Source organism: Sylvia atricapilla, chromosome 15, assembly GCF_009819655.1.
Source record: "Sylvia atricapilla isolate bSylAtr1 chromosome 15, bSylAtr1.pri, whole genome shotgun sequence".
Classification (NCBI taxonomy): Eukaryota; Metazoa; Chordata; class Aves; order Passeriformes; family Sylviidae; genus Sylvia; species Sylvia atricapilla.
In genome coordinates, this window is record NC_089154.1 from 13,897,543 (window position 1) to 13,908,177 (window position 10,635).

At 48.5% G+C, this 10,635-nt stretch overlaps 2 protein-coding genes across 3 annotated transcripts in view; one reads left to right on the top strand and one right to left on the bottom strand.

The window, feature by feature from the left end:
- The window catches only part of TXNDC11 (thioredoxin domain containing 11), a 23,632-nt gene extending 14,951 nt beyond the window's left edge, over positions 1 to 8,681 (bottom strand). Inside the window, exons 1-4 of one of the 2 annotated variants that reach the window (XM_066330274.1) lie at positions 8,502 to 8,681; positions 5,175 to 5,391; positions 4,163 to 4,260; positions 2,187 to 2,316 (exon numbers count right to left, since the gene is read on the bottom strand). In XM_066330274.1, the coding sequence (XP_066186371.1) occupies positions 2,187 to 2,316; positions 4,163 to 4,260; positions 5,175 to 5,391; positions 8,502 to 8,647 (591 nt within the window). In that variant the 5' untranslated portion in view covers positions 8,648 to 8,681. Of the gene's footprint in view, positions 1 to 2,186; positions 2,317 to 4,162; positions 4,261 to 5,174; positions 5,392 to 8,501 lie in introns of those variants that run through there. The other variant, XM_066330275.1, reaches the window with a different exon arrangement.
- The window catches only part of PARN (poly(A)-specific ribonuclease), a 139,880-nt gene that overhangs the window by 18,080 nt on the left and 111,165 nt on the right, over positions 1 to 10,635 (top strand). The window lies entirely within an intron of this gene.

Genomic DNA, 10,635 nt, shown 5'->3' on the forward strand with positions numbered 1-10,635 from the left:
AAATCTGATTACCGGTACTCACAGGTACCCTGAGCTACAGCAGGAACTGCACATCTTTCTGCTCATTTAACTTAGATCTTTCTTAACATTCCAAGAGTTTAACTGCTTTCCAAATGGCACATTTTCGTTGCTCTCAAAAATTAATTTTTATCCATTTCTAGTTTTACACTAGTATCATTCCACAACCCCAAAGAAACCAACCTTGAATAGAAACAGAGAACGCAGGATCTCAACTTCCGAGTCTTTAACCAGATTGGTTTTTTTAATTAGAGGTTGAGCGCCCTCTAGTGAGAGCAACACGGTATGTCACGACAGTCGTGACAGGTCGAGGAACAAAAGACCAAGTAACAAACACCACTGTTCTTACATTTAATTGGACTCTGTTCATCAGTATTTCTTCTAGTTTGCAGAACCCATATGCTATCAGAACACAGGACTGAAAATTACATAGTCTTTCAAAATATTTTGAGCTTGAAATTAATGAGCTTTTGGGTGAAATCACAAAAACATGATCCACCAGCAGACAGTGACCAAAGTACCCAACAGCAGTCCTTGACAGTCTTCTGTCCTTTCCCTTCTGCTAAAGACTAATATTTTTAAACAAAGAAGATCAAAAGTCAAAGGAAGACACTAGCCAAGGGTCTCAAAATAGCAATTTGTGCCATACAGGCCCAAATTTCCCATAATCTACTCTATTCCCCAAACCTTCTCGCTCCTTAAACACAGGGCTCACCCCTAGATGTATCTTCTCCTACAAGAGGTATCAATTTCTCAACTCACATGGAAAACATTCTTTCACCTTATCTGTATCTGTTCCTTTGGTGTCCCCTCCTTCTCCTCTTGCATAAATTAAGGCAAGAAAGACCCTGAGCCCCTGGAGCCACGGTCTGGGACAGAACCTGAGGCATGAATGACTGCAACAAAGCAGGACAGCCTCTGTTCTTGGGCCATTTCAGAAAAAAACAGAAAACCAACAAATGCTGAACATAAACAGCAACTCAGCACTTGGAGCCACAGAATTTCAAGCACAGGAAGAGGGAAAGTCTGAATGCAGAAACAAAAATATCTGTTCAACTGCTAAGCAGTATTTAAAAATATTTTTCGTTGTCCCCTAAATTTGTCTTTTATCTTCATCTTTTTCCAGTGGAAGTGCACCTCTTACTGTAAAGCAAATTTAAGCTTAATGGCAATATTCTCATTAGTTACCTTCTGCAAGAAATAATGTAACACAAACCAAAAACTAAGCATGGCTTACTTCAAATCTCTGTAAGAGGCAAAGAAATGTTTTAGAACAGCGAAACTGAAGCAAAGGAAGTACAACAGAATTGCCTGGATCACAGAAAGAATCATCAGCAGAGACACACCACAACTCACTACTCCCAATTCACACTGCTTAAAAGAGTGGAAAACCAAACCACAGCATCTGCTCCAGGCCCAGACACTGCAGGCTCCCTCCCATGTGCTGCCCACTGCCACAGCATTCATTTGTTTATCAGGTTATCCACGCTGCTGGAACAGCTTAAAGATCATGGTACTCCTGCATTCTGCACTACAAGAATGAGCAGCTATAAAGGGATTTTAAATGGTTCTGTTGTATGCACATTTTGTCTAGCTGGAGGTTATTATTCCACCAGTATTGCTACCAATCTTGGCACCCCTGAACACAAGAGACCAAAGTGAATAAAACATCATGCACCAGTAGATTAAAATCATCAAGTTATTGCATATAAAGTGATTAGGATCCCTTGCTTCAACTGGTTTCACATTTATTTTCAAATAAAAGACTTATCCTACTAGAAAAGCTTACTATTCTTTAAAAATTAAAGTAATTATTATGTATTTCTCAAATGCTGTCCCAACTCAGACTGCAAGATTTTTGTGAAAAGATTTCTCCCTTCTTTCTTCTTTGTATGTAACAGTTTGGTGAGGTAACAACTTTGGTTGTTGTCTCTACATACTAATGTAATATAAATCAAGAGCATCACTAAATCATAGTAATAACTATACAGGGAACCAACATTATGAATCTGTCATTTCATATTCTTACGATTTTAACAAATTTACAGAGCACTGATTTCAGGATGCTGATAATAAACTAGTACTTTGGAGCAGATCAAATTTAATCCTTAAACAAGTCAAACTCTTTCTGAACCACAGTGGTAAAGCTAGAGAAGAGAGACAAGTACCTCATAATTTGAGAGGAAATCTAGTAACTTTGATCGAGACGAGATGTAGAGTAGTGGTGTCATCACCCGGCGAACAAACTTTTCAATATAAACAGCACTCATAGGGCCTTTGTATTCAATTGGTCCAAAACTAGTACCAAAAAAAATAATACAACATTAAGACTTCAATTAACAGTAGTGAGTCCCTCCTGGGGGTGGCAGATAGGAGTTACACAGACAGCATGCTCAGCCTCTAGGGAATTGCTCTCAGTGTTTTACCAGTGGTTTCTGTAAGTGATGAAGGAGTTGTGTCACCAGAGGGAAGTGCCAGACTAGCTGTGGAAGGGGCACAGTGTTGGTGAGCATGGAGGGATGGAGACCACTTCTTAAAGAACTTGGTAAAACTCAGGTATGAGCTACATGACCATATATGCATCTTTTCACTTTTTCTGAAGTAATACACATGTGACTTAAAAATAAAGATCTGAAAAAGTCACAATTTTCCCTTGGTTTTTTCAGTGTCTCAAACAGCATCAATCTGAAAAGGTGCAATTTTTTGACACGAGTTTTTATGAGCAGCAGTCAGTAAGGAGGGACAAATTCAGTCACACTGCTGATAAACAAACTCAGCAAAGCTTCAGGCTCCTCCCCAGCCATCTGATAGAACAGCTCACACGATGTCAGGCAGTGCTAAAACATAAGGGCTGGGGCTTGCAGCTGTGAATTCCAGAGGTTGTCCTCCTAATTATCATTGGATTAGACAAAGCATCATTGTCCCAAATGAAATCAAACACAAAGAGCATAAAGGATTAGTCCATTTCCACTGAAGAATTGAATGTGATGCATTTTTAATAGAGCTTGCACATACAGACACACTGGAAAATACCCAACTCACACTGAGATAACTGAACTGAGGTGCTTCAAAATGGTCTCCTGGAGCCCACGAGATCATTCTACATCCTACATCTGTTTACTACAGAGCTGTGTCTTCACAGTAATACTCACTGCTCAACATGCCACAGGCCCAGGGCACCACAGGTGAGGTTTGGTACCTCAGGCATGAAGGGTGTGCTGACCTTCAGGATTTTATAAAGTATCAGTAGGGATTTACACCTCATCTTGTTGTAACTCTGTTTAAGGTTACTGATGACACCAAGTGCATCCATCTACTGTGTTGTAATTTCAAGGTCAAGTAAGTTTCAGTCAACGTACATCCCAGTGGGATTGTAGGGTTCTTTTATTACCACTTGAATTATGCCAGTGTCTCATGTCTATTACAAGTTCAGCTAACAAAGACCAGGACTGTTCCTCCTCAATGCATAAATTCCCCCCAAAAACCAAAACCAGCCTCTGTAATGAGAGAGAGCTGCAGTTCAAGACTAGCAAAATAAAAAGTAAAATACAAGGGATAAACACTTTTATGTAGTATTAGAAACTGTGTTTCCTTACCTTCTGCTCCAAACAGAGAAAAAAAATACATTCAAATACTAAAAAATAAAAGTGAGGTTATATTAAATTTTACACAATGATATCATAGCTTTGGGGGAATAAAAACTAAGTGCAGAGTTCAAAATTAGAAGAAGGTCTTCAGTGTGTAGTGCAATTTAAATACACAGCTGAATTCACTAACTTTAACAACCCTTATGTACATTCTTCAATGCTGTCATAAATTAGGACCAGTTGTTATAATGCATCCACAGAGCAAGCAAACATCAGAAATTAATATGCAACTCTGAATTCTTTTCATTGGAGGCAGAACTTCCACAGGCAACCCAAAATTTCTATAAGGATGGAGAATTACCCAGCATGTCATTTAACTGACACTTACAGCCCTGCCTGGCACTTGAGTAGCATACAGGATGAGCTCACCTAGAATCTACCCAAAAACTATTTAATGAGGCCAGAAATGTAACATTTTCAAAGTGCAGCACTTTATATGATACCTCTGTTTCCCAAAACAACAATAAAAACCCTAGACTGTACACATGAAACCTTACCTCCGATGGTACAAGTGTATCACGGGGAAATAAAAGAAATGCTTCTGCTTCCTGCATTTCCCCTGGTTCCACCAGCAATTTACAGCCACAAACAGCACCTGCAAAGCAGGCAAAAATTCACAGCTAACAAAGTACATTACAATGACCTACTTTATCCAATATGTACTTGATGTACTTTTTGCAATCCATTTCATCTAATATTTTCAGGGCCTTTTCAACTCAGTATTCCATATCTGTCACAGACAGCCATTTTTTTAGATTCTTTTTGTCATTTTGCAACAGCAATCCTTTTGCTCACCATTCTTTCTAGCTTTTACACTTCTTAATCTAAATCCTTCAAATTTATTAATTTAATCACAGCCCACACTAATTACTTTTTCTGCAGAGTGGAACTCAACAAGTGGAGGTTTAGGACAGCAGTAGCTGTGAAGTGTTCACAGGCACCCAACTGTTTGAAAGCAGTGCTATGGTTACAATCTTTGTATGACTACCAGTGTCTCCAAGAATCCCAGAACTGAAAGCAACTTCCATGGAATTTCTGTCTGAAGGCAGGTGAATAAATCTGAAAACACTTTACAGCAAGAAACTTGTAGGTTTGGAATGTCCTGGTTTGGAATAGATTAGGGGAGAACCTCTAAAAGGAGTCCCCTAAAAATGAACCTCCACCACCCCTTCTCCCTCAGCCTTGGGTTCGGGAAGGAAAATGCCTTGGAGGAAAAGTGGAAAAAACCAGTTTATTGACAAATGAAAAAACCACTCCCCAACACCAAGGAAAAGGGAAAAACAATACTTGTTACTGAGTCCCCATTCAAAAGCAGAAATAACAGACAACTGAGCAGGAACGAGAGGCTGTCTCAATTTATTCCTCCACTTTGTATGCGAAAATTAAATTTCCCTCCAACGTGAGCATCCAAGTCCTACTGTTTCTCACGAGAAGCCAGAAATCATTACCAGCTTGGACAGAGAAAAGCCATCAGGCCGTGTTTAAGACTGGCATCCTCTCTGGAGTTACCTGGTCTGACAGCCTGCTGGCCACACGCTCGATCTCGTCCCTTGCAGCGATGGAGTGGCCGCACCACGGCGCGTAGAAGAAATAGAGCACGATTTCCGAGCCCTGCCGCAGCTGATCCGCGTGGTCCAGCTGCCCCCGGAAAAGGTCAACCACCGCAGACCTCGGGGGGAAGAAATTCACCGGCACCTTCGCTGGCATTGTTACATCTTTGGCTCGGCTGCAGGAAGAAAATTAACAGTGATCACTGAGACTGTAAGTAGTTAAAAAAAAGTGTGCCCAAAGCCGTAAGTTTTATTCTTAGCAAAAGTCGTGCAATGCCAAAACTTTAGAAATTGATGCAAAACTGCTGCAATTCATGTTATCTGAGTTAGTTTCACAAAATACAATAAAAATCTAAAGATACCCCTTAACAAGCTTTAGAAAGTCACACTCTGACACCATGCAATGTGTTTATGGATACATTAGCTCACACTCTTACGGCTGATTGCTGTAGAGCACAAAATTACCAGGAAGAGTGATTTCTTTTGATTTCTTCCCTGGCCTCATCCTCTTTCAACACCTGTATTTTAGGTAACAGCACCCTGATAAGAAAAGAGACACTGGTGGGTAAAGCTTTGAGATGTGTTGTTTATATAAACAGAGCCTATTACCCAGTGTGAGCTCTGGCAGACACCGGCTGATCAGCTGCTGAAAGCACAACACTTCTTCAGACACAGCAGCTACAATTTCTCCTCTCCATCTAGTTTAATGACAACGGACAACCTCAATATGTTTAAAGCCTCTGCTTCCTCTAATGAATTTGACCAAAAGAGAATGACTGGTTCAAGGATTACAGCGTAAGACTTAAAAATTAGATAATGAATTGGCTCCAAATTGCAAGAACGGGTAGAGCACGTCAGTAGAAATCCCGTGACATGAATGAGTCAGAAATGACACGACTACCTTCAAATATGATATAAACTTCAGTAATTACTAAAAACAAAATATAATAGATCAATAGCTAACAGCTGCTTAAGCAGATTTGCTATGTGTCTTTCTCTGTAACACCAAACATTTACTAGAATACCTTGACTAATTTCTCTAAGAAAACCCCTAAAATTTACACTCATGTAAACTGAGCATTACATAAGGAACAATTACACAAACATAATAATCACAAATTGTTTATTAAAACACCGATTGTGTTATTCAGCTGCTGTCAGAGCCTACAAAAACTTTCCATGAGAAGAGCCTGGTAATAAGGGGAAGCACATGCAAGTGCTGACAGGACTAGCAGCCCCTTGGATTGCACAGTCCTGAGAGTGGAGTTGTCTCAAAGACATTTGCATAGTGCCAGAAATAATCCAGGTTCTAGACCAAAGGCTATCCATAACAACCTAGGTCAGGCCTCATTTGGCTATTCCTTGAGTCACTGCAAACCTGCAAGACTTCAAATCCCACTAATGGACTGCCTTGTAGTACTGGAATTTTCTCTTTCTGTACTTTTAATCCATTGATCTCAAAAGTTATATATTGTAAGAGCAGTGGTAGCATCTATGCCCTGGTGTCTTGCTAGTAAATCACAATGACATGTGGTGAGAAACTATGTCCTGTATTTATAGTTAATATGCACAATTAACCATGCCCCAAACTGCACAAGGAATTTTTGCACCTGAATTTTTCTATATTTCTGACAGCAACCAAACAGGGAATACCTATCTGATACTATTTTGTCTATTTAACAACAATCTGAAAAGCTGAACCCTTTTACTCAAACTTCTAGATTACAGGGTGGTGAGAACCACATACCAACCACATTCTGTTTGTGAGCTTTCAAACACAGCTAGCAGTAAAATGAGAGGAATATGCAGGTTTTAAATAGAGGAGAGCAGGAAGCATCATTGTAAGTGCATAGAAAAGTATTATTCTCTTAGTAATGTAACACCAGCATGTGATTAGGTTCAGAAATCATTCCCAATACATTCTGAAATATGGCAAGAGCTTACAATTGCATCTACATTATCTGGTCACTGTGAAATACAGTCTGCTGGAATGGAGGCACAGCCATGCAGAGGCACTCATTCACAGACTTAAAATTCACTCTGATTCAAGTACTCCACCCTTTGTGGACAGGTAAGCAAAGAAGGCCTTAGCATTTTTCAGAAGCGTTAGCTGTGAATCAAGTGTTTTGTGCAATAAAAATCTGTCAGATGCTGCAGAACAGGGACATAATCAGTACCTTGTAGCCTTCTCCTAATCTCAAAATTAAACCCCAAGTGCAGTAGATGTCCTTAATACAGTGTGACCTGGAGCACATAACAGTCACCTTGACCTAAAACCCACTGAGAGGATTCAGACCCTGGTTTAGGCTCCAGAACCGAGCAGCCTGTGCCCACCAGTGTGTTCACTGCCGCCACTCCCTGCCCCTCCACTCCAAACATCTCCCGGCCCCACGTACACCAGCTCCGGGCAAACAGGACTGCAGAGCCCTGGGCAAAGAAGGAAGTTCCCGCTTCCACGAGGAGCAGAGAACCACGGAACATGTTTCTGTCCCCACAGCTGCAGGCAAAGGAGTGATGACAGTAACACACGGGCCAGGCAGACTCCAGGTGGGCGCAGCCCAGGGCCCCTCGGCTCTCCTCAGCAGCGCCAGGGCACAGTTACCTCTGCAGATGGTAAAAGCAGCTTTACATCAACATCTGCCTGTCACAGGGCCACAGCATGGGTCGGGTTGGAAGGGATCACAGCAGGTCCTTCGGTCCCCGCTCAGGCAGGGTCATTCCAGAGCCTGGCACAGGGCTGTGTCCACACTGCTCTGGGGTATCTCCAGCGAGGGAGACTCCACGGCCTCTCTGGACACTCAGGGCTCACAGGGAAGAAGTTCTCCCTCGAGTTCAGCTGGAACTTCCTGAGGAGCCGCTCCTGCCCATCGCCTCCTGTCCCGTTCCAGGGCCCGGGGCAGCAGAGCCTGGTTTATCCTCAGACACGGCCCCGGGTATCTGATACTGCCCTCAGGAGCGAACCTGCCGCCACCGCCCCACACGCCGCTGGGACAGATGTCGCTGAAAACCCTCCTCACCCGCGTTCCTCCGGCCCTGCCCGCCCCGCGGCCGTCCCGCTGAGGGGCACACGGCGTTCCTGGGCTGCCCCGGGGCCGCCTGCGGTGGGGCTCCGGAGGAGGATCCGTCCCCAGCCCGGGGATGCCCGTCCCGACGCGGCCCGGCCGCTGTGGGTACACGGCCCGAGGGCCACCGGGCCCCCGGGCAGCACCGCCTCAAGGAAAGGCGGCGGGCCGGCGGCCGCTCCCCCCCGGCCGAGCCCCGGCTCCAGCCGCTCCCCCGCCAGTACCTGCAGGTGACTTTGAGGGCCACCAGGAAGGCGCAGCCCAGCACGATGGCCGCGCCGCACAGCAGCTCGGGCCGCCGCGCCATCAGGGCAGCGCGGGGCCGCAGCCGCGGGGCCGCCGCGTCGCCGGGGCCGGCGCACACCGACATGGCCCGGGCCGGGAGGGGCAGGGCCGCGGGCCCCGGGCCGCTCCCGCTCGCACACGTCTCCCAGCGCCCGCCCGTGAGGCGCGCCGGGCCCGGCGGGGCGGCCCCTCCGCCCGCCAACCCGCCGCCGCCACGTCCGGCCGCCCGAGCAGGCGCACAGCCGGCCCGGGGCTGCGCGTCCTGCCCCGGGAAACGGGGAAACCGGGAACAGGGGACGGGCCGGGGCTGCGCGTCCTGCCCCGGGAAACGGGGAAACCGGGAACAGGGGACGGGCCGGGGCTGCGCGTCCTGCCCCGGGAAACGGGGAAACCGGGAACACGGGGCCGGCCCGGGGCTGCGCGTCCTGCCCCGGGAAACGGGGAATCCGGGAACAGGGGACGGGCCGGGGCTGCGCGTCCTGCCCCGGGAAACGGGGAATCCGGGAACAGGGGCCGGCCCGGGGCTGCGCGTCCTGCCCCGGGAAACGGGGAAACCGGGAACACGGGGCCGGCCCGGGGCTGCGCGTCCTGCCCCGGGAAACGGGGAAACCGGGAACAGGGCCGGCCCGGGGCTGCGCGTCCTGCCCCGGGAAACGGGGAAACCGGGAACACGGGGCCGGCCCGGGGCTGCGCGTCCTGCCCCGGGAAACGGGGAAACCGGGAACAGGGGGACGGGCCGGCCTCCTGCGTCCTGCCCCGGGAAACGGGGAAACCGGGAACACGGGGCCGGCCCGGGGCTGCGCGTCCTGCCCCGGGAAACGGGGAAACCGGGAACAGGGGGACGGGCCGGCCTCCTGTGTCCTGCCCCGGGAAACGGGGAATCCGGGAACAGGGGACGGGCCGGGGCTGCGCGTCCTGCCCCGGGAAACGGGGGAAACCGGGAACACGGGGACGGGCCGGCCCGGGGCTGCGCGTCCTGCCCCGGGAAACGGGGAAACCGGGAACAGGGGGACGGGCCGGGGCTGCGCGTCCTGCCCCGGGAAGCGGGGAAACCGGGAACAGGGGACGGGCCGGGGCTGCGCGTCCTGCCCCGGGAAACGGGGAAACCGGGAACAGGGGACGGGCTGGCCTCCTGCGTCCTGCCCCGGGAAACGGGGGAAACCGGGAACAGGGGACGGGCCGGGGCTGCGCGTCCTGCCCCGGGAAACGGGGGGAAACCAGGAATAGGGGACGGGCCGGCCTCCTGTGTCCTGACCCGGGGAAACGGGAACACCGGGACGGGCTGGCCTCCTGCGCCTGGCACCGGGAAACGGGGGAAACCGGGAACAGGGGGACGGGCCGGCCTCCTGCGTCCTGCCCCGGGAACAGAGGACGGGCCGGCCTCCTGCGTCCTGCCCCGGGGAACCGGGAACACCGGGACGGGCCCGCCTCCTGTGCCCGGCACCGGGGACACCGCACGGTGACTGCTGCGCTCGCATCTCGCTCCGAGCAGCGGCACCGTGGCCGGGAGCAGCGGGCGGACAATCCCCGGGCGCCCCCGGCAGCCGTTCCCCGACAGCCCCAGCCCGCCGCCAGGAAGGATTGCACACCGGCCTTACGGAACAACGAGGTCATGTTTAGTTTCGGCTAGAATTACTTCCAGTGATTTACAGAGCGCTTACATGAAACAATGAAAGCATAAAATTGAGAAAACAATTCAGAAAGGCACGCGATACAATCGGGTTTCGTCACACAAATTACAGCGTCCACAGTACTCCGTCTCACGCTCACTTTATTAGGAACAATGTCAAAAATCAGCAGTGCAGCAGCAGGTGGTGGTTTAAGCACCAAGCCAGTTTGTACCCCCGTGTGGCCCAGCCTGGCAGGAGCAGTCACTTCGCAAGAGCCCCAAGCTATGGCTGAAGCACACAGAAGGTGTTGGTTTCAAATTTGTTGTGCTTTTGTGAAGTGAAAGGTATGACACAGCATCCACGGGTATCACTGAACTTTGGTTCAACACTTTTTACATACACAATGTCTGCCCACTGACTACATTCGAACTACTGAGGTCATTGTTAAAGCTCTTCTATAATT